This window comes from Papaver somniferum, chromosome 9, assembly GCF_003573695.1.
Source record: "Papaver somniferum cultivar HN1 chromosome 9, ASM357369v1, whole genome shotgun sequence".
Taxonomy (NCBI): domain Eukaryota; kingdom Viridiplantae; phylum Streptophyta; class Magnoliopsida; order Ranunculales; family Papaveraceae; genus Papaver; species Papaver somniferum.
Genome location: NC_039366.1, coordinates 7,483,520 through 7,505,953, shown reverse-complemented (window position 1 = coordinate 7,505,953; position 22,434 = coordinate 7,483,520). Strand labels below are relative to the sequence as shown.

The window sequence follows — 22,434 nt, the reverse complement described above, 5'->3', positions numbered from 1 at the left end:
TACGTGAAGGGACTAACTCATTCTTTTCGTTCCGAACCACAGTAATGCCTGACTTCTTAGGCACAACTTGAATGGGACTAACCCATTTACTATCTGAAATCGGATATATGATACCCGCATCAAGTAGCTTCAAGATCTCACTCTTAACAACGTCTCTCATGTTAGGATTAAGTCTCCTTTGCATTTCCCTAGATGGTTTGGCATTCTCTTCAATATTAATGTGATGCATGCAAATGGTGGGGCTTATCCCTTTGAGATCTGAGATGGTCCATCCTAAGGCTTCTTTCTGCTCCTCAAGTACTCCTAAAAGCTTGTTTTCCTGTTCTATGTTTAATCGTGAAGAAATGATAACAGGTAACGTATCAGAAGGACCTAGAAATGCATACTTCAAAGTATCAGGTAATGGTTTCAATTCCTGTTTGGCCTTAGAAGACTCATCCGAAGATATAACAGGCTTCTCAGAAAGTGGGAGTTGTTCCACTGTAGTCTGCCATTTAGTGATGTCCATTTGAGGTACAGATTCGAGCAAAGATTGGACTTCACCAATGTATTCATCATCATACAACTCCAAGTTAACATCTTCCAAACATGCTTGCAAGGGATCTTTTGACATAATGCCAGTCAATGAATCTTGTATCAAACTCTCAATCATATTGACCTCATGTACATCCTCATCATCAAGATTCACATGCTGTTGACTAACATTAAACACATTCAGCTCGACAGTCATGTTCCCAAAAGACAGATTCAACACTCCATTACGACAATTGATGATCGCATTAGATGTCGCCAAGAAAGGACGTCCTAAAATGACAGGAATGTGACTATCCGGGTTTTGTACAGGTTGAGTGTCTAAGACAATAAAGTCTACAGGAAAGTAGAACTTATCAACCTTAATTAAGACATCCTCAACTACACCTCGAGGGACTTTGACGGATCGGTCCGCCAATTGGAGAGTTATGGGTGTTGGCTTCAATTCTCCAAGACCTAACTGCGCATAAACAGAATATGGCAGGAGGTTCACACTTGCACCTAGATCTAATAAAGCTTTACTGACCATGTGGTTTCCTATAGTGCAAGAAATTGTTGGACAACCTGGGTCCCTAAACTTAGGTGGAGTTTTGTTCAGAATGATGGAACTCACCTGTTCAGCTAAGAAAGCACGTTTGTGCACATTAATCTTGCGCTTTTGAGTGCACAAGTCTTTGAGGAATTTGGCATATGCAGGGATTTGCTTAATTGCCTCAAGAAAAGGAATGTTGATGTTGACTCTTTTGAACAGTTCTAACATCTCATTGTAGTGGGTGCTTATCTGTTGGCGAACTAACCTCTGAGGATATGGAGCAACATCAACATTAGGAGTTAGAGGGGTATTCACAACAGTGGGATTGTCGACTTTGCTAATGTACTCAGGTTCCTTTTCTAAGTTGGAGGTGTTCTTTGGTGGTGTAGGCAATGATATGCTTGGCTCAGACTCATTTGATTGTGGTATGCCTACATTGTTCTCAACAATCTTACCACTTCGGAGAGTGGTGATGGAATGGGCTTGATCGGGTGAGGTTTCATTGCAAGATGATGTTCCTGCTTGAAATATCCTCTTTGGATTTTGTTGGGGATGGCTAGGAAGTTTACCCTTTTCTCTTGTATTCAGTGCATCGCAAATTTGACCCATCTGTAGTTCTAGAGCGGAGACTCGTTGATCAGTTGCTTTCTCATTCTTCATCAGATGTTGGGTCAATTGATTGATACTCTCTTCAATGCTAGACAATTTCTTGTCAGCAGTGTATTGAGGGTACGACTGCTGTTGAGGATTTTTAGGGTATTGATAGCCTTGATTGTTTTGATAGCTTTGAGTGGGTTGAGATGGTCCTCCTTGAATGGGTCCTTTAGACCATGAAAAATTGGGGTGGTTCCTCCATCCTGGGTTGTAGGTCTGTGAATAAGGGTTATGCTCTTGTTTTTGAAACATAGCATGTGCCTGTTCTAGCCTAGATTCTTGGAATGCATGCATTTCCGGACAATCACTGACCTGATGGTCAGAACCGTTACATATATCACAGATATCCATTTCGACATGTTCACAGAAAGAAGTGGTAGAAGGTTTTACGTTTTTCTGAAGTTCTAATGCTTCTATTCTTCTTGCTAGTGCTGCCATTTTTGCATTTTCCTCAAAATTAGACTCAATTCTATGGACCTTATCTACAGGTGTAGTCTTTCTAGGTTCACGAATGGACTCCCATTGTTGAGTTTTTTCAGCAACTTCAATTAGGAAAGCCCAAGAGTCATCAGCACTTTTATCTGTGAAGAGTCCATTGCACATAGACTCTACAATTGTTCGGGTGGAGACATCTAAACCTTCATACAAAATTTGCACAAGTCTCCATTTCTCAAAACCATGATGGGGACACTTAAGCAACAATTCATTGAATCTCTCAAGATATCTAGCTAAGGTTTCACCTTCTAATTGTACAAAGCTGTTCAGATTTTGACGAATTGTCGCAGTCTTGTGATTAGGGAAGAACTTTTTGAAAAACTCTTTCGTGAGGTTGTCCCATGTCCTAATTGACTGTGGATGTAAGGCATACAACCATGACTTGGCCTTTTCCTTCAAAGAAAAAGGGAATAGTCTCAATTTTAGGGTTTCGTCAGACATCTGAGTGAAACGTATAGTTCCACAAATCTCCTCAAATTCTCTCACGTGATGGTAAGGGTTTTCATTTTCAATTCCTCTAAACACGGGAAGCATTTGTATTGTGCTCGATTTTAGCTCATAATGACCAGTAGCTTCTGGTAAAACAATGCACGAGGGTTGGCTTGTCCTTGTGGGGTACATGTAATCCTTGAGGCTACGGGGTTCTTCCATTATCTCAGGTTGGTCCGGTGTGTTTTCCTCAGAGGATGTGGGTATGTCAATTGGGTCTATTGGATTGACTCTAATTAGTCGGTTTGATTGGTCTCTAAAGGTCACAACCATATCCTAACAAGATCATTGATCGATGAACTAACATCTAACAAGCCCACAGTCAATGAAAAACACGACCTAAAATTTGATTTTGTTGGGTTTTGGTTTCACAATGGGTTTAGAGAAATTTTGGATTAATTGGGACAAAGCCCAAACAACTAAAAAGGCTTTTGGTTCTTGGGTTCTTTGGAGAATTTTGGTGAGAAAAATCTTAACTCACGGACCAACAAAATTTCTCCCTTCTTTGTAAGGTTAGGAGCCCAATGGTTGGGATATAAACCTATAGTCCAAAATAAAGTGCAAGCCCACAAAAGAAAAGAAAAATAACAAACAAATAATTTACAAGCATATAAAAGAAAAAGAAAAAGAAAAATAAAAATTATTACAAGCCCAAATAGAAAATAAAGAAAAAGAAAAATAAAATTATTACAGGCCCAAATATAAACACTTAAATACAAGCCCAGATAAATTTAATGAGGCCCAGTTGGGTTAGCTCATGGGTTAGGCTTACTTGATTTTGGAGGGAGCCCAAATTTGGGCTTTTTATCCCTTTTTAGTTGCACAACCCAGTTGGGCTTTATGATCTTCCTAAGCAGCTCAGTTGGTTCAAGCCCAGCAGCAAAGGTTGCACAAGCCCAGTTGGCAGCTTCAGTTGGCAGCCCAGTTGGCTTGGCAGCACCAGCAGCAGCAACAGCAGCAGCTCAGCAGCAGCTTCAGCAGCTCTTGCAGCAGCACTTGCAGCAGCACCAACAGCAGCAGCTGCACAGCAACAGCAGCAACACTTGCAGCAGTGCAAGGTAGTGCACACCAACAGCAGCAGAAACCAACACTTGCACACCAACTGCAGCAGCACTTGCACTTGCAGCAGCACAGCAGCATCACTTGCAGCAGTGCAAGGTAGTGCAAGGCAATGCACTTAGTGAAGCAAAAACAAGACAGAAAACAGGAAACAAACAGAAAACAAGCAAACCGCTACCGAGTCCCCGGCAGCGGCGCCAAAAACTTGGTGTAAAAGGAAAAGAACTACCTAAACTAGCCTGCAAGTGCACAGGGAAGTTGAAGCAAGAAAGAGTAAATAGGGGTTTGTCCACAGGGACTTGGAGGATTTGCTAAAGTTTTCTTTAGGGAGTTTCTAAGGTTATCTGAGTTCAAAGGAGGATACTAAGTCTTTTGATTCCACTACTTGACCCTAGGCTAAGGAAGTTATGTTGCAATGTAAGTCTTGTTCTTTCATGAAAGACTACAATGAAGAATAGAGTAACCAACCTAGCTAAATTACCCCTAGCATCAGCTGTCTTTCAACAGCACAACTGATCACAAGTATTTAGCTCAACTAGTTAACTGAGCTTGATGCAGTCTCTCTAATGGATTAAATTCTTACACACTGACCTAGCTGCACTCCTAGCATCAGCTGTCTTTTAACATCACAGCTGATCACAAGTGAGGTAACCCAAGTGGCAATTCATCAATCCTAAGGCAGTTAAATCAATCCAAGACAATACATATACATTTACTATCCTAGCATATGATCAAGGGATTACTCTAAGACCTAGCAAATGAATTAGAACATGGACATGGTTATGATCATTATATTAACAGAGATAAACATGCTCCACATTATAACAGTACACAATTTCACTTTCAAATTCACTGAATATGTAACTGATATATGAAGTAAAATGGAAACTTAAACATGTGTTCACTGGCTAGCCCAGAGATGTCAATTTCACAACCCATGACCCCAATTTATAGTCAGTTACAATTCCCCCAAAATACCCAAATGTCAGAAATTAGGGTTTCACAAAAAGGTGAAATTGACTTACCTAATACACTGATAACAACTCTAAATCTTCCCCCCATGCTTCTGTTGATCCAATCGCATCTACCCATGCTCTGATTTCTTCTCCAACTTCACCTATTCTACCAATTTCAAACCTAGGGTTTGTGTGAAGAGAAAGGGTTGAAATCGATAGAATATGTGTCTAGAGAGGTAGGGTAATGATGGGTTATGATTACAAGTAGCCATGGTGGCTTTTGGAAGAGGCGTGGTGGTGGTTGAGGCAGAGGCAGGCGGAGTTGGTGGCGGACATGGTTTTTGCAGAGAGAATGGGGAAGAAGATGGGGTGAGCTCGATTAGGTTTTGGCTAGGGGTTGTTTGGTTTGTGGGATATAAACTTAGGTGTTTGAGTGTTGAGAGGGATCATCGAAGTTTGATGTATCGCGCTATGGTCTGTGGGATGTGACGATGGTAGGTGGATCCAACGGTGAGATGGGAGGCTATGGGTAGCGACCGTCGGATGGAGGAATGCAATGAAAAGGACGGCCCAAGATGGAGATGGGCGTTGCGATGTAAAGCGGGAGCTTCGGAGTTTGATGTGCGATGATGGAGCGACCGTAGGATGCTGAAATGCTTCGATCTGACGGCTGAAATCCGAGACGGGCTTGGATAGTGGAAATGGGTTTGAGAAAGGGTTTTGGGCCTTGGGTATGCCAATCCCATATCTTCTTTAAGGACAATTCTTCTTCTTCAAGCCCATTCCTAGCCTCTTGGTCTTATGCACAACGTTCTTCGCGGCTTCCTTGCGTAACTCCTCCCGGCTTTTCACTACTTTTCTGCTCTATTCCGCTCCGCAATTCATCCATACTTTATTTATTACCTAAAAATGCAAAATTAATTAATAAAAATATTTATTCTTGAAAACAATGAAAATACAGAATATGGGATAAAATGTAGAATTACTGCACAAAAGATGAGTTAAATGCCAACAAAAAGGGATAAATATATACAATATTTGGCACTCATCACAGTATCCTGCTGGGATCAGAGGCATAGGAGTACAACTGTACCTTGGATCGGTGGGAGACTGATTGGGGTTCAACTATAGTCCAGGCCGAAGTTAGCTTGGAGTAGGCTAGTGTCTGTAGCGTCATAATACAATGTGTATTCAATCTGGACTAGGTCCCGGGGTTTTTCTGCATTTGCGGTTTCCTCGTTAACAAAACTTCTGGTGTCTGTGTTATTTCTTTTCTGCATTATATTTTATATAATTGAAGTAATACAGGTTGTGCGTCCGTGATAATCAATTGGAAATCCAACCTTTTGTTGTTGATTGATCCTTGGACATTGGACTTTGGTACCGTCCAAGTTATTCCTTGTATTTGATAAAGACTCGTTATTGATTTTATCTTGAGTAAAAATCAAATCAAGAGAGATATATTAACTCCTTGAGATACTTTTATCTAGATTGAGTCTGACTGTCTAGTTGATTCTCTAGCAAAGTGTTTCAGAGTTAGTCCATACAGATTGCTAAGCGAAATATTGGGTGGTGTTGTTAGACCCCCGCTTTTTCAATTCTGGTAAGAAGTTTTGTGAGCACATCGTTGGAATCTATATCAATGGGCTTCAAAATACAGTAAGAAGAATTTTATTGTATCCATTATGTTAGTTACAATCCGACTTTAATTAGTTTGAAAGAGATATATACCAATCCCAACGGGTGTTTCACCTGGCGAAGAGATGTGTTGATTGGTTAAACACTTATGTGAAGAGGTGCATGAAAGTGAACAGATGTATACTAGGGTCTCAACCCAAGAGACACATTGATACAAACATTTGTTCAAACTCCATATATCATATGTATTTAGGATATGAAAAAGATACGAATATCTCTCACTCTAATTGTCAATTATCTTCTCTTCCTCCTATACTGGAGTGTCCTATGTTTATACTTACGGTGTATAAACATTGTTTTTATACTTCAGTTTAAGAGAGTGCACTCTTATCAGATTGAGATTGTTGAATCCTGGAGAATAGACACCATTAAACCGTTTGCACCTTGACGGGCGAAATCTATTCTTAAGGACAGTGATTGTATCACGCCTCGATCAAGTGTTTCTCGCGCTTATAGCATCCATATCTTAAGTTTTCCAACAATATTAAGAATAGATCTCTATATGGCTGTTATAGAATGAAGAATTTATGAAGTTCAATCGGTTTGATATGAAACCAACCCAACGAAGACGCCTCTGAACTAGAAGTGGAATGAAAGATAAGTATCTTGCTGCAATGAACAGGTTAGATTAACATTTTAATTGTATCTTTCAATTCAATATTTCTATTGCATGTTTTGTCAATTGGGAACTTTATAGTTTGCTGATTTTGAGACAAAGTAGGTTAAACAAAAAGGAGTTTGACAAATTGTCTTGCCAAATCTTTGTTGGTGTGTATAACTGCAGTACATATCCGATGGAAGTTCACCTATTTGAGTTTGGAGTGAGGACGATTCCAACAAAAACTAAGGCGTTGTTTCTGTATAAACGCATGAAAACAGGAGGGCGCAGGACCAAAAAAACGCCAAACCGCCAAACGATAATGATTTATAAGCTTAGTGTGGGTGTTAAATCCTATAGTTTACATAAAAGAAGGACCGGTTCATAGAAAATGTCTTTTCACCGTGTTCTTTTAGTAAGCTATGATTTATCATCCTAAAATTGGTTTATATCCCGAAAGGCACCAATTCTATTGCACAAATTTCGTATTGTGTACTGGAAAAATCATACAGTATTTTGAAATTTGGGGGATTGTTGGAATTTATATCAATGGGTTTCAAAATACAGTAAGAAGAATTGTATTGTATCCATTAGTTTGAAAGAGATATATACCAACCCCAACAAGTGTTTCACTTGGTGAAGAGAAGTGTTTATTGGTTAAACAGTTATGTGAAGAGGTGCTTGAAAGTGAACAGATGTTTACTAGGGTCCTAACCAATAGACACATCTATACAAACATCTGTTCAAACTCTATATATCATAGGTGTTTAGTAGATGAAAAATATACGAATATCTCTCACTCTAATTGTCAATTATCTTCTCTTCCTCCTATATTGGAGTGTCCTATGTTTATACTTATGGTGTATAAACATTGTGTTTACAGTAAACTAATTTCTTATTGTTCACAAGAATTCAGTTTAAGAGAGTGCACTCTTATCAGATTGAGATCGTTGAATCCCGGAGAATAGATGCCATTAACGCGAAATCTATTCTTAAGGACAGTGCTTGTATCACGCCTCGATCAAGTATTGCTCGCGCTTATAGCATCCATAGCCTAAGTTTTCCAACACCGTTTACCATATGGTTTACCACCAGAGAGTAATTTTTTTAATAATAGAGTATGGGTTTTCGACGGATTTATGTTTTTCACTTATTGAGACAAAATATATTTTGGTAAATGGGGAAAATGATCACAAACCCTTTCAATCTCTTCAAAACCGATTATATATAATGACACATTCCCCAAACTATTATACTTTTTGATTTGAATCTCCATCAGTAACTCTGAAGATCATCTTACTACATCAAACCAGATCTCTTATTTCCAAATATGATATTTAACTGGTAAACATAATGTCAATGCCTTTCTAACTAAAATCGAATTTTATATTCTGGCTAATATTTTTAACCAACAAAAATATATAATTAGAGGAGTTTATTCGCCAAAAAATTCTCTACCATTTCCTACAATTAACCTCAACCATGTCTGGAAATCCAATGCAGGAGAACAAAGATAACATAAAATAAAACATGTTATTTGATAGATTTATAACTATTATTTCTAATGGATTCCTTGATGGATCGCAATCTTGAATAAATATATAACATTCTTTGATTTAAGTTCAACAAAGAGAATACTCTATAAGTTCCGTAACAAAAAATAGATGGTATACTTGGTACCCTCTCCTTTTCAGATAATATGAAGGGAAAAAAAGTTCCAGAAAATGTATTTCTTTACGCTCACACATTATCATTTTTTTGGAACAACATGAGAAATTGATATATCTAGTTATATATGTAAAATATTATTCAACAATTTGTATAAAATGTGTAAAATTATTTTACCAATTAAGATACCATCCAAACAACTTGACAAGAAAAAATCAATGCAAAGGAAGCTAATAAGGATAACTATTTATCTAGTAGAATATGGCGCAACTTCTGAAAATGAGTATTTAAAGTGTTTCCGAGGAAAGAGGTGAAAAAATTGAGAGAGGATCTCAATAACTATACAAAGCCAAGTCAGTTTAAGAAACTCGGAGATATACTGAACTTCATAGTGCTTCTTACTATTATCTCGATTGTTATGAGCCTGGTCCCTTACTTTGATCCTCCTAGGGCCCCCTCCTAGGAGCTAGATTCTTCTGCTATAGATCAAATTTTGGGCTATACTACTTTTTTTCTCCAACGTGCCAAAATTTGGACTGATGATCATAAGGAAGAGAGAAGTGGGCGAAGAAACAACAAAACTCAATTTTTTTTTGTTGTTTACCAAGTTTGCACACATCATAAGCTCGAGTCAGTTGTCTTATAATTGAAGAACATTTAGTACTCTCTTTTATTTGCTGCAATTATTAGCAGGCTTCACAGTATTTTACTTTTGAATTTTTTTTTTCTTCCATATATTCTCTGATTCTGTTAGATTTCAAGTTCCATCACTTCTGAACACTAGTTTTCGACAAAAAAAAAAAACCAAGGAAAGAGTTGGAGTTTTTTGCCTTTCTTCCCAAGAAGGTTGGCAGAGCTCTATGTCAATTTATATGATAGAAAAGTCACTACAAGTGGTCTAAGTAGTTCCTTGTAAACTTTAGCATGATGATATTAATCCCAAATAGATACAACAGTTTTTTATATCATCTTTCCACATTTATCAAACACATTGCAAAATTTGTTTTGTTTATAATACATACATCGCGCTTTCCTGATCAAAGCTAACATCAATACATATTTTTTAATGTAATAAGATAATATGAAAAATATTCCCTGAGTTACCACGACTTCTCTTACAAATGCCTTTTGTAATACTTATATAGTAATTATACATCCTTCCACTAGTAGGTATAAAGATTTACATAACAAGGATAAACCTTAAATAATATTTGAACAAAATTACAATAAAAAAGGAATCCCTTGAATTATTTATGCAAGACTTAGAACAAATCGTGATATAAAGATTCGGCGAAATTTTCTGGCCCGTTGTAGATGGAGATGGATTCCTCCCAAGTGGGATCTCTACAAATAGATTTCTAAGCTATTCTGGCTCCTTGTATAATCGGCTAACGCAATAAACTCCGACAATACTGTTGAATCAGAAATACATAATATACGGCTTTGGCTATTCTGTTCTCCGGTATTCAATTTCTGGGTCACTTGAGAAACGACATAAAACTCCCATGACCTGGGTTATGTACGGTCTTGCAGAATGTGGAGCATACATATATAAGACTTCCAATAATATTGAAATACTCAAGTGGTGAGTGAGTGCATCATGTATTCTTTATTAACTTGATAGTAGATTTTAAAATAGTGGGTGATATATAATTTGTCATCAAAATGACCATAATTCTTAAGAAAATTTTCAATGTAATGAGATAGGTTAAATCCACCTCATCTACCTCCTTATGTTTTTAATTCTTAAAATCACATCAGCCTCTCTTAAGTCGTTCATATCACAGTTAGAACCAACAAAAGTCTTTGTTTATTCCATATGAGATATGTTCGATCATCAAAAACTAAGCATATTATTTACATACAAGCAAAGAATTACGCATCAACACTATCATGCCTACTATAGATACATTTATCATCATGATTATCAACAAAACCATATGACAAAGATAATTTGTTAGACTTTCAATTCCATTGTACTGGAGCTTTCTCAAGCCATAAAGAAATTTCATAACGTGCAAACCTTAATTTCTTGGCCTAGTAATATTAGACCCTTTAGTTGACTTTTTCCATATATATCTCTAGAAACACAATTTTGATATCCATTTAATGTATAACTAACTTGTGAATAGATGCAAGTGCAATTACACAATAAAGAGATAGGATACGAGTAACATGAGCATATGCATGAAAGTAATCAATCCCATGTCTTTGTTTATAACCCTTAACAACGAATCCGACTTTAAACTTACCAATGGAACCATCAACATTCAATTTTCTCTTGAATGTCCATTTATATCTTATAGGCTTAACACAGGAGGTAATTCAAAAGTTATCTCATTACCGTTAGAAAAAATTGAATTATATCATTAGCTTCTTAACCTCAAAGTAAGTTTTAGGATCATCATCAACATGCATAACATACTTAGTCATATTAAGAATTTCATTCTTATTTTTATTTTTTGGTCAGAATTTCCATTCTTATTACCCTCTACAAGATATGATATAAATTCTGGACCACGGTCTTTTGGTTCTCTTGCTTCTCTAGGTTAGATATCCTCGGTAAGAACGGGAATATCTTGGTTAATTTGAGTAGGAGCAGAGTGTTCGTGAAGTTATTAGTTTCTGTAGATGCTAGACTAATAGGTTGTTTGGGTACACATCCAGAAGTTACATTTTGGGCTTCTAGAAGCAAAAATGTCAGAAGTTAGTTTAGGGACACAATTTTAAAATGACTTTTAGAAGTAAAAAAGTCAGTTTTTTTGTAAAACAAAATGTTTTTACTTCCCACTTCCGCTCCCAACTATTATTTCTGGAGAAGAAATACTTCTGCTTCTGGTATCCAAACACGCTATAAGTAAGAGCGAGTCTTCAGTGAATTGATTTTGGGAACTAGTCATGTCTAAATTCTCAAAAAAAAATCCATGTTTATAGCTTTTATCATCTCAAAAGTGTAAAGGATTAAAAATGTGTGAGTAATATTCAAACTGAAAGTCAAAGATCTGTCCATCCTCGTGATCTACACCCACCCTCAACCTTTTCCGGTGATAACACACCACAGTTGACGTTAATTTTCAAAAAGATTCAACTCCGTCGACACTTAACCACACGTTTATCAGATTTTTCTTCTCTTTTTACTTCATCTCGATCTCATGCACCTATTAAGTCAACTCTTGTCTAGTTCACACAGGTTAGTTGATTGGGTAACACCATTTTTTATATTTAAAGCCCAAAGTTTCATGGGAAGCCCAACTCAGAGATAAACTTCAAGGCTACCATGAGAAACAAGAATCAAGATGGTTGGCTGTTGCTGATGTTCTTCTTTCAAGTTGGAGAAAGAAAGAAGCCAAAAAAAAAAAACAGTTTGATTTGTATACACCAGTTCAAAGATAACCAGAACTCGCAGGACAACAAAGATGATACCAATCAGTTCAAAGACCACCCAAAAATTCAACAAAGGAAAAGAGAGATTGAAGAATCCCAAAGTATTCCGAGTGCAAGGCTCAGCATTAGACATCAACACCTCTGAACCTGAAAATCTCGACCCCTAAGTAATCAAGGGGACCTTGAATAGATACATGAGGCTTCCCAAGCTTCACACGAACTGCAGATATTTGAGAGAACCTTTGAAGTGTTTTTGTAGCGATGAGGTGAGTCAGCGATTCCAAGAGATTATGACCAGGTCCTTCCATTACATCCTTAGCAATGCTGCAAGTCATTACAACAGATTTTTTTTTATTTTTTTAGGTACTTCAAGCTGTGACGAGCACATTACAAGAGAGTAAGAGAAGACATGGAGGCACAAAATATAGATCTAGCACAACAAGTAAACATGTAACTTTGATCCTATGTAAAAGGTTGGGCGCGTTACCTAAAAGCTAGTTCATATATGCACATGAAGAACTGGTACCAGTTTTAATCGACAAAGGAATGAGTCAAGTGTGTCGATTGCAGCACATTTTTAAACATTCATCCATGACCATTTTATCAACATTATTTATGCAATAAGTATTAATCTACAGAACATAACATCTATTCCAGGGGAGTTAGGGAACATTCGTGCAGGGTATTTTTGCTGGGGATGTTGTTGCTAAGTGGAAGAATCTTTTGTTTTCTGTCATGAAAGCTTTGTAGGGTTTTTGGGGTTTCTGTACAGCCCTTTTGTATTGTTTTTTTGGTTTCGGGGTTCGCTGCCTAGTCTTTTCTATTTCAGCTCTCTTTTCCTAATAAATTTTATCTTTATTGATACAACAAAACAAATGCAGGAATTTAACAAGGAACAGCAAGAAAACTCCAATGCATAACTATGAATAACTAAGTAAGATGCATTAGCAAAATAACAACGTTACTAGCTTTTGTTTTGGTGTACTTACTTGTAAATGTCCATATAGCTTACACTGTGATTTAAATCATCAGATTTACCAGCCTCGCGAAGATCCATCCACGCATCTATATCAATGACAAACTTCTGACCCAGAGTTTTCTCTTCTGGTAAAACACCGTGATATCCTTGGAACATCAAGCCTCTTAGTATAAGTTTATCACCTTTCAAAACCATACCATCTGCTTCCATCTATACATTAGGACAAAATGAGGGAACTATAATCAGTCATTACATTCAATAACACAACAAAAGCAGTACTAATGCATATTAAAAAAATGTCGCTAAGACATTTTATCAAACAGTTAGACAGCAAAATTGAAGTTAAGCTCAATACCTTTAACAATGAAGATTAAAAACCGTTTCTGGTTAATCTACTGGAAGAAGATGAACACTATTTGCCTTTAACGGGAAATATATCGAGATTCGAGCTCTAATTTTTGCTGTAAAATCTTATGGAAAGTTGGATATCAAAAAGGAAAATGGACCGGAGAATGTTAGTTTGGTGGATAATGGATGGTTTGTGTTATATGGTGCTTGGAATTTTCTTATTTACCATTATTCTTTACTTTTGACAATTTGACTAGGGGTAAGAAATGAGATTGGGGTCAAGATAACTGGTTGACTTGACGGTCAACACCTAAAGCCACCAATGGACAATTGTTCCACCCTAGACAAATTTTCATCTGAGTCACCTAACTTGTTTGGAGCCTTGGAACTATGGTCGGTTGTTGGGTAAAATCTTCCTGGTAACCTTTTTTTTACTCTGATTATGACTTATTGCATCCATTCAAACAATCATTAGATAGGTTATATTTTTTATGGGTCGTTCTTAACAGACTGTGTGGTAAATCACACCAAAACTACATCTGACAGATTTTTGGTGTGGTTCCGGTTGGTCCGAAGAGGATAGCAGGGTCCAATTTCATGGGATTTGTTGTGTCTAGCGATTTTCGTGTGGTTTAATCACACGGTTCACCAAGAATTTTTGATTTTTGATCCTCTCCATTTTTTAATCCGGAAATGATTTGTACACCATGTGGCGTGTGCACTCTGTGAGAGGAGAGTGGGGTCCAGTCCTGCCCCACTCCATATCCCAATGTTGAGCGGTAATCCAGAACGATCCGGTCCCCTCTCCGTGCACACTCTGTGTATAAATCACGGTATATCTAGCAAAGCCGTTCTTGATCTACGTACAAGTAGGATATTAACCAAGTTGTACATAACTCGGATATTTCCGAATCAGACAAATAAGTCGAACATCATAAAAGATAAGCGACGTAACATCTGACTCGGCTGAGTCAGACGCCAAGACAAGATAACTCGACTGAATTTGTACATAAATGTACATTATTATTACGCAGATATATAAAATGAAACCAGTTAAAAGATAACCAAAACTGGCAGGACAACAAAGAGGATATCAAATCAGTTCAAAGACCATTCTGAGTACAAGGCTCAGTATAAGACAACAAATCTCTCGACCTAACAATCTCGATCCCTAAATAATCAACGGGACCTTGAATGGAAACATGAGGCTTCCCAAGCTTCACGCGAACAGTTGATATTTGAGGAAACCTTTCAAGTGTTTTTTTGGCGATGAGGTGAGCCACCGTCTCCAAGAGATTATAACCAGGTCCTTCCACTACATCTTTCACAATGCTGCAAGTCATTCCAACATGGGAGGCACAAATTATATACTGATCTAGCAGGAAGTTGGAATATGTAGGTATTTATGATCGTCGACAAAAGTTTGATGTACTCACTTGTAAGAATCCACATAGCTTACACTGTCATTTATGTTATCCGATTTACCAGGTTCACGAAGATCAACCCATGCATCCATATCAATCACAAACTTCTGACCCAGAGTTCTCTCTTCTGGTAAAACGCCATGATATCCATGAAACACCAAGCCTCTTAGTATAAGTTTGTCACCTTTAGAGATCATACAATCTGCTTCCATCTGTAAAGACAGCACAATGAACTAGATCAGTAGGATACACTCGTGAATGGAGAAATCATGTTTTATACTACTGATGATTCACATAATTAAACTCTCTGGACATTTATCAAAACACTACAAGAGCAGAGAATGGTGAAATCTTACCTTTTGCTGTAAGATACCGAATATGAGGGGGACGAAGATTATCAAACAAAACACCATTAATCTTATCATTCTGTTTTTATGGAAATGAGGAAAGTTGGATTACCAAAGAGAAGAAATCCCAAATATGATCGGGGATGATGATTTTATGGTGTTCGGAATTACTACTACAGTGATTTCATTTCTATAAGGTAGACTTTCGGTTGGATATGGTACCTGCCCAACTTTCCTTCTTTAACAGTCAGTCTTACGTTATGATGTGGGTGCTAGTACAGTAGTATGTTGAAAAACTCTAGAATGACCGCCATAAACCGGCTCTAATTAAGTTATATGTATGCTACTCCAGTAATAAAATCTCTGTTATACATTTTATCAATCACTAAGAAAGCAGAATTGACGTTGAGAACAATACCATCTATGAAGTTCCAAGTATTATGGAGATTAAAACTGTTTGTGCATAACCAAAACCAACTGGAAGAAGATTAATATTGTTTGTCTATTTCGAGGAACAATATTGTGATCGGAGTCTTACTTTTTCTGTGAAATCTTGTGGAAATGAGGAAAGTTGGATAACCAAAAGGAAAGAATTGGAGAATGTTGGTTAGCTGGACAAGGGATTCTGGATGGTTACTGTTACTGTTACATACGTTTGTTAGGTGGCAATAACATTAGTGATGCACCCACCCCGTTTGCATCATGTGGGCTCTACCTGCACCAATGCTGTTCAGCTTGCCAATGGTTTATCAAGATAACTGATAACCTGTTGACTTGTTATCCAAAAATAAATTGAATGTTCCTCGTGCATTGATCTATTTTATTTTTTAATTTTTTTTTTGATGTAAAACCGATTTATATTAATAAGAAATATATTACAAAATGTTTATGAGCTCATTTTTAACAAAAACATTGGAAATAACACTAAATTTAAAAATCATGTGCCGAATGTGGGAGAACCTGTGCCGAAGATGCTTAACTCGAGCTTCTTTTGGAATGTCGTCAGAATTGAGTTCACTTCTTGTACGGTGTTATCCGAGCTCCAAGGAGAATCTTTGCAAGACTTGTTGATCGTCTCCGCCAGAGTTTTGCAGTCCGTTACTATTGAGACAATGGATAATATATTTTTACTTAACCAAGCAGACGCCTTTAGCAAGGCTTTTGATTCTGCATAAAAGGATGAGGAAGCCCACTCTGAACCATCTTCAATATACATAAATATTTCGATGTCCACAGAATAAAGTAAAAAAGCGTATCCCATGGTTGAATCCTCTTTTTTGAAAGTCGCATCAATAAATATTAACTAATCCGAAGATAGGTCGGACCATTTCTCTTTTGGAGGTATTTCTTCTTTCTATCTTCATTGATTTTTGGATCCTTTCCTGTGTATTCTGGTTCAAAAATTTCTTGATTTGCTCCATGGGGTGAATCGGGTTCGGGTTTATTTTCTCAAAAACTACCGAACATCTGTGCTTCCAAATGAACCAGGATATAATAGCTATTTTATCCGACAATTGAATGAAATCTTGGTCCGTGATCCACTCTTTTATCCAATTTTCAATGGAATACGAAGTAATTTTAGTATTCACCGCTTGTAGAGAAATACCAAACCAAATAGCTTTTGTGAAGGGACAAAAGAGAAAAAAGGTGTTGTTCCGATTTTTGCTCTTAGGAGTTACACATTGGACACTCTGTGTTTATGTCTGAATTATGCGTTCCGAGTCTTGAATTAGTTGGAAGAGTTTTTTGGGCTAATTTCCAAACGAGTAATTTGATTCTTGGGATTACTTGGATCTTCAATTTTTTTTCCAGGGAAAGGACACTAATGTATTGCTCTCTTGATTTTGATTTATAAGAAAGTTATAAACATTTTTTGCCGAGAAGGTTCCTGAAGGATGATGTTTCCATCTGACTTTGTCTTGTTCTTGTCTTTTTGGAGTAATAGCTAGGATTTTCGCTTTTATTTCTGGAGCAAAACAAGTATCAAGTTTTTCTTGATCCCATGTATTTTCGGGAGTGATCAACTCATTTACCCTCTGTGGAACCAGATCTTGGATATTAATAGGCTTTTCAATGATATCTGTGTTAGAAACCCATTTGTCTTCCCAAATTTTTGTGGAAGCTCCATTTTTAACTTGCCAGATAAAATTATCTTTAATGAGATCCAAACCTTTTTTTTTATGCTTGTCCAAATCCAAGATAATTTGGAAGATCTAGAGAATTCCAGAGGATGAGAGTTTGGGAAATATTTTGTTTGAGAAGTGGAGCCCAAAATCGATCTTGCTTTGAGATGAGACGGCTAGCTTGTTTAGTAAGGATAGCTATGTTAAATTGGTGCGGATTCTTGATTGCAAGACCACCTTGGGACATAGGTTTGCAAATACTGGCCCAAGCCCTTCTATATCCTCCTCTGCTTTTGGGGCTATCTTTATTCCACTAAAATTCTCTTTGGATTTTGTCTATTTGATCTAGCGTTTCTTTAGGAAGAGCTAGCACTTGCATTTGGTAAGTTAGATAACCTTGAAGAATGGATTTTATTAGAAGTGTTCCGCCATCTTGGGAGAGCAATTTAAATTTCCATCCTTGAAGAGTGGTATATTATTTTTGTAGCAGAGGTTCAAAATTTTCTTTTATATTTTTATCGAAGAAGAGAGGAGTTCCCAGATATCTATCATTTTTTGTCATTAAGGAAACTTTTAGAATTCTCGCAATGATTTTCCCATGTTTCAGATGAATTCTAGGACTGAAATATATACCAGATTTCTGTAGGTTGACCATCTGACCAGTAATCTCTCCAAATCTTGATAGGATGTCTAGCAAATTTTTTGCCTCACCTAGATCATGTTTTGTGAATAAAAAGCAGTCATCTGCGAAGAAAAGATGAGAAATTTTCGGGGCATCTTTATTTATTTTAAGGCCCGAAATTTTCTTTTCAGAAACTGCTTTCGCTAGGAGTCTAGAAAGAATCTCCATGCAAATTAAAAATAAGTATGGTGAAAGCGGGTCACCCTATCTTAGTCCTCTGGATGTGGTAAATTTCGGACTCGGAGAACTATTTAGAAGGATAGAAAATGAGGTGGTTGATATGCATCGCATTATTAGCTTTATCCACGCGTCACCAAAACCTAGTGCTGATAAATCCGATTTGATGAAGTTCCACTCCACTTTGTCAAAAGCTTTAGAGAGATCTAACTTTAAGGCGAAGTTACCTTTTCTGGCTTTTGAGTTTTTCATTGAATGAATAAGCTCGTGAGTGATGATAATGTTGTTCGTGATTTGTCTCCGTGGAAGAAACACATATTGATTTGGGGATATTATCTTGTTTAGGATTGGCTTTAGCCGGTTTGCTAGAATCTTATATATGATCTTGTAAATTGTATTACTCAGGCTGATGGGTCTGAAATCTGATGGGGTTTGTGGAGTGGATATTTCAGGGATCAGAGTTATGAACGAATAGTTCAATTCCGGATTCAGGTTTTCGGTTTTAAAAAATTCTTGTACTGCATTAATTATATCCGGATCTATTATATCCCAATTAATTTTAGAAAAACTTAGTTGAAACCCATCTGGTCCTAGCGCTCCTCACCCGTTCAGATTGGAAATTGTTTTACGGATTTCTTCTTTTGATTGGATAATTATTAAGGAAAATTTTTCCACCTCACAAACGCAAGGTTCATTGATAAGTTTTCCGCTAAGTCAACAACAACATAAAAATATGAAAAATATTTAATCAAATTAATTAACTTAGCATTTTTATTTTATTAAGTGTTTTTCAGTTACCGTCACTACTATGTGTAAAATGGTTTTCATGTTGAGCATTCATCCTGCACCGCTCGTGCATTTTTATCAGCAACACCATGAAAGTATGAACGATATTTAATCAATTCAGTTAACTTAGTCAATTTATTTTTTCTTTTGCGAAGTGCCGTCACTAGTAACCATATGTAAAATGGCTGGTTTTCATGCTAGATCCGAAATAGGCTTTGAGCAAGTAAAATTCCGCAGGTCAGTGTGTATTCTGATGTGAAATAAAATCAAGGTTGCCTAGTTGCCTTGAAGATGTAAGGTCTTGTCGACGGACTCAAATGACAAGATCAATGAAAGCAGCTCAAAGTCAAATTGTGGGTACTCTCAAAAATTAACAACAATATCAAAATACTTTAAACAATTAGAGACCGAGCTGTAATTGGATCTTCTGGGTTGAGTCTTTGACTATCTAGACGAGAAATGCTGAATTTGGACTTGGCAATTGATTCTCCCTTGAAAATCAGCTCACCTCTCTATTCTTCTTCTCCTGCATTCCCACCTGCATGTATGGAGATTCAAACAATCCACCATCAATAAATAAATCAATCAAAATTTCTGTTGAATTATTCCCATTTTTGCTTCTTCTTAATACCCCTGTCCTTGTTTTTCCCGTTTCAGAACTGAATCTAATATTTCAAAGATTCAGCTGTCTCTAGAGAGGGTGGCCGGATCAAGTCGGAGCACCAGGGACTGGAGACAGTTAGTTAAGACGGGAGAGAAGAGATAACATCATATCAAAAATGATGATGGATTCAGGAGAGAAGCGTCTCAATGAATTGGGTTACAAGCAAGAACTCAGAAGAGAAATGGTTAGTATGTTCAAGCCAACAGCTTGCCGGCTTCTTGTGTGATAAAATTTTATTTTTTTGTCCAATTTCCATTTGATAAGTTTTTAATTATCCTTGGTTTGACCTTCCTCTTAATCAGACGCTATTCAAGACGCTGGCGATATCATTTTCAACCATGACGTTGTTCACCGGGATAACACCTTTGTTCGGATCCAGCCTTCAATATGCAGGACCGGCAAGTCTTGTCTGGGGTTGGGTGGTCGTCTCCTTCTTCACCTGGTTTGTTGGTATTGCCATGTCCGAAATTTGCTCCTCTTTTCCGGTAAATCATCTAATTTTTTTTATCATACTCTTTATGTTAATTGTTTTCTTCTGCCATGATGCAAAATATTAGTATAAATTTATTTGCATGTGTAAATGGGTCAACGAGTCACTAACTAGCTGACTCACTCGACCGAGTTTGACTATTGTCAAACCAAGTCAAAGGTGTTTGACCACAATAGCTGGATCTTGTCTCCTGAATCCTGATGGTTAACGTTTTGCCAACCATGTAGACAACTGGATCTCTTTACTTCTGGGCAGCTCATCTTGCTGGTCCAAAATGGGGACCTTTCGCATCATGGTGTTGTGCTTGGCTTGAAACCATTGGCCTTGTTGCTGGAATTGGTACACAGGTGAAAAAAAAAACACATTCATTCAACTCACCATAGCATAATTTTGCACTAACTTGGTAAAATTGGAGTGCTAATCTAGTGTGTGTAAGTAGGCTTTTGCAGGATCACAGGTATTGCAGAGTATAATTTTACTAAGTACTGGGACAAACAAAGACGGAGGATACTTGACACCCAAATGGCTATTCTTGTGCATGTACATCGGATTGACCATAATTTGGGCAGTCCTCAACACCTTCGCGCTAGAAGTTATTGCGTACATAGATATCATTTCTATCTGGTGGCAGGTAATAGCATAATAAGCAACTTTCTTTTGCACATTATTGAAGATGCTCGGCTATCTCATTATAATTTTTGTGGTCGATTCATTGTCAGGTTGTTGGCGGCACGGTAATAGTAATTATGCTTCCTTTGGTGTCGTTAACAACACAATCTGCTTCCTACGTATTTACTCATTTCGAGAAAGCTCCAGAAATAACTGGGATAACAAGCAGCGCATACGCAGTTGTTCTATCTCTGCTAGTGAGTCAGTACTCTCTTTATGGGTATGATGCCGCTGCTCATCTTACAGAAGAAACAAGAGGCGCTGACAAGAATGGTCCTATTGCAATCCTTTCGAGTATAGGGATTATTTCGGTTTTCGGATGGGCTTACATCTTAGCCCTCACATTTAGCATTCAGGTATATGCTTAGATTCATTTTTCATCAGTACATTTCCAGATGCAAAAATGGATCATTCTTTCCTTCTTATTACTGTTTCTGATTGATGTATAAACACACAGGATCCAAAATACTTATATGATCCAAGCAATGAGACTGCCGGAACATTTGTGCCGGCACAGATATTATATGATGCATTCTATGGAAGGTATCAGAGTGGAACCGGAGCCATAATTCTGCTTTTCATAATCTGGGGTTCTTTCTTCTTTGGTGGACTGTCAATCACTACCAGTGCAGCCAGGGTGGTATATGCACTATCAAGAGATGGAGGGGTTCCGTTTTCTTCCGTATGGAGAAAAGTGCATCCAACACGCAAAGTCCCCGCGAATGCAGTTTGGTTATGTGCAGCCATTTGCATTCTTCTCGGGCTTCCCATTCTGAAAGTTAACGTGGTCTTCACTGCCATAACTTCGATAGCAACAATCGGTTGGGTTGGAGGGTACGCGGTCCCGATTTTCGCAAGGATGGTGATGAAAGAAGAGAACTTCAAGCCAGGACCGTTCTATTTAGGAAAAGCAAGAAGACCAATCTGCTTTGTAGCTTTCGTATGGATATGCTATACATGTTCAGTTTTCCTACTTCCCACTCTTTATCCTATAAGCTGGGATACCTTCAACTATGCACCTGTTGCAGTGGGGATATTTTTGACGCTCATTATGCTTTGGTGGGTGCTGGATGCAAGGAGATGGTTCAAAGGACCTGTTAGGAACATTGATCAGGTTTCTGATCACGATGATATCGATGTCCACCAGAATGATGCGATCAATGGTCATGTTCGTATGCGTAGTGGTGTTCATAATGGTTTGTAAAAAAAAAAAAAAAAAAAAAAACTGGGACTCATATATATACCCAGGTCAACGTGTTTGTCTACATCGGTTGTTGTAATTAATATTATCAAACACTCGGATCGATCTTTAAGAAAACACTTTAAAATCTGGTAAAGATAGATTATTCTTCATTTATTTTCTTGTTATTTTTGCTCCATCCACGGCCTAAATACAGTTCCTCAAGAAAAAAAAAAACAAAAAAAAAAACCGTCTCTTTGGCTAAGAAAATGCCATCCCTTTTCAATATGTCAAGGCGAGACTTAGCTTTATGGCACTGTAATAACTCCACAAGCACATGATTACCTTCTTGCTAATCCAGCCGATGGGCTTGGACACAAAATTGGGCCACACCAGTTTTGTGTTGTGCTTTCTTTGTTGTAAACTTGGTATTCCTTTGTTTGGTGAAGATAGAGGTGTGGTAATTGAAGAATGATTTTTCAGGGACCATGGTTTTTTTGA

The 22,434-nt window shown here is 37.4% G+C and overlaps 3 protein-coding genes across 4 annotated transcripts; 1 reads left to right on the top strand and 2 right to left on the bottom strand.

Moving 5' to 3' along the window:
- Positions 1-12,009: 12,009 nt before the first annotated feature.
- Positions 12,010-13,583, bottom strand: LOC113313814 (dihydroneopterin aldolase 2-like). Its single transcript, XM_026562609.1, has 3 exons — positions 13,399-13,583; positions 13,054-13,253; positions 12,010-12,388 (listed from the first exon to the last, which is right to left on the bottom strand). The coding sequence occupies exons 2-3, from the start codon at positions 13,251-13,253 to the stop codon at positions 12,190-12,192; spliced, it is 399 nt and encodes a 132-aa protein (XP_026418394.1). The 5' UTR covers positions 13,399-13,583; the 3' UTR covers positions 12,010-12,189.
- An 801-nt stretch (positions 13,584-14,384) lies between these two features.
- LOC113314003 (dihydroneopterin aldolase 2-like) lies at positions 14,385-15,530 on the bottom strand. The gene is made up of 3 exons (XM_026562771.1): positions 15,172-15,530; positions 14,828-15,027; positions 14,385-14,723 (listed from the first exon to the last, which is right to left on the bottom strand). Exons 1-3 carry the CDS (start codon positions 15,238-15,240, stop codon positions 14,495-14,497), a joined length of 498 nt encoding a protein of 165 aa, XP_026418556.1. The 5' UTR covers positions 15,241-15,530; the 3' UTR covers positions 14,385-14,494.
- Positions 15,531-19,112: 3,582 nt separating this feature from the next.
- LOC113309253 (amino-acid permease BAT1 homolog) lies at positions 19,113-22,086 on the top strand. Of its 2 annotated transcripts, none has more exons than XM_026557667.1 (7): positions 19,113-19,474; positions 19,588-19,778; positions 19,897-20,079; positions 20,312-20,431; positions 20,524-20,715; positions 20,804-21,109; positions 21,211-22,086. In XM_026557667.1, the coding sequence occupies exons 2-7, from the start codon at positions 19,710-19,712 to the stop codon at positions 21,955-21,957; spliced, it is 1,617 nt and encodes a 538-aa protein (XP_026413452.1). In that variant the 5' UTR covers positions 19,113-19,474; positions 19,588-19,709; the 3' UTR covers positions 21,958-22,086. The 2 variants fall into 2 exon arrangements, with proteins under 2 accessions (XP_026413452.1, XP_026413453.1); XM_026557668.1 differs by having other exon boundaries at positions 19,272-19,283.
- The last annotated feature ends 348 nt before the right edge of the window (positions 22,087-22,434 follow it).

Bases quoted from the DNA above. Each gene is read 5' to 3' on its own strand.
- LOC113313814 (XM_026562609.1), bottom strand. From the start codon at position 13,253: ATGGAAGCAGATGGTATGGTTTTGAAAGGTGATAAACTTATACTAAGA. The intron at 12,389-13,053 runs GTAAGTACACCA...AATGACTTGCAG, and splicing joins AGCTATATGGACATTTACAA to CATTGCTAAGGATGTAATGG.
- LOC113314003 (XM_026562771.1), bottom strand. From the start codon at position 15,240: ATGATAAGATTAATGGTGTTTTGTTTGATAATCTTCGTCCCCCTCATA. The intron at 15,028-15,171 runs GTAAGATTTCAC...CTGTCTTTACAG, and splicing joins TCGGTATCTTACAGCAAAAG to ATGGAAGCAGATTGTATGAT. The intron at 14,724-14,827 runs GTGAGTACATCA...AATGACTTGCAG, and splicing joins AGCTATGTGGATTCTTACAA to CATTGTGAAAGATGTAGTGG.
- LOC113309253 (XM_026557667.1), top strand. From the start codon at position 19,710: ATGATGATGGATTCAGGAGAGAAGCGTCTCAATGAATTGGGTTACAAG. The intron at 20,080-20,311 runs GTAAATCATCTA...CCAACCATGTAG, and splicing joins AAATTTGCTCCTCTTTTCCG to ACAACTGGATCTCTTTACTT. The intron at 20,716-20,803 runs GTAATAGCATAA...ATTCATTGTCAG, and splicing joins TCATTTCTATCTGGTGGCAG to GTTGTTGGCGGCACGGTAAT.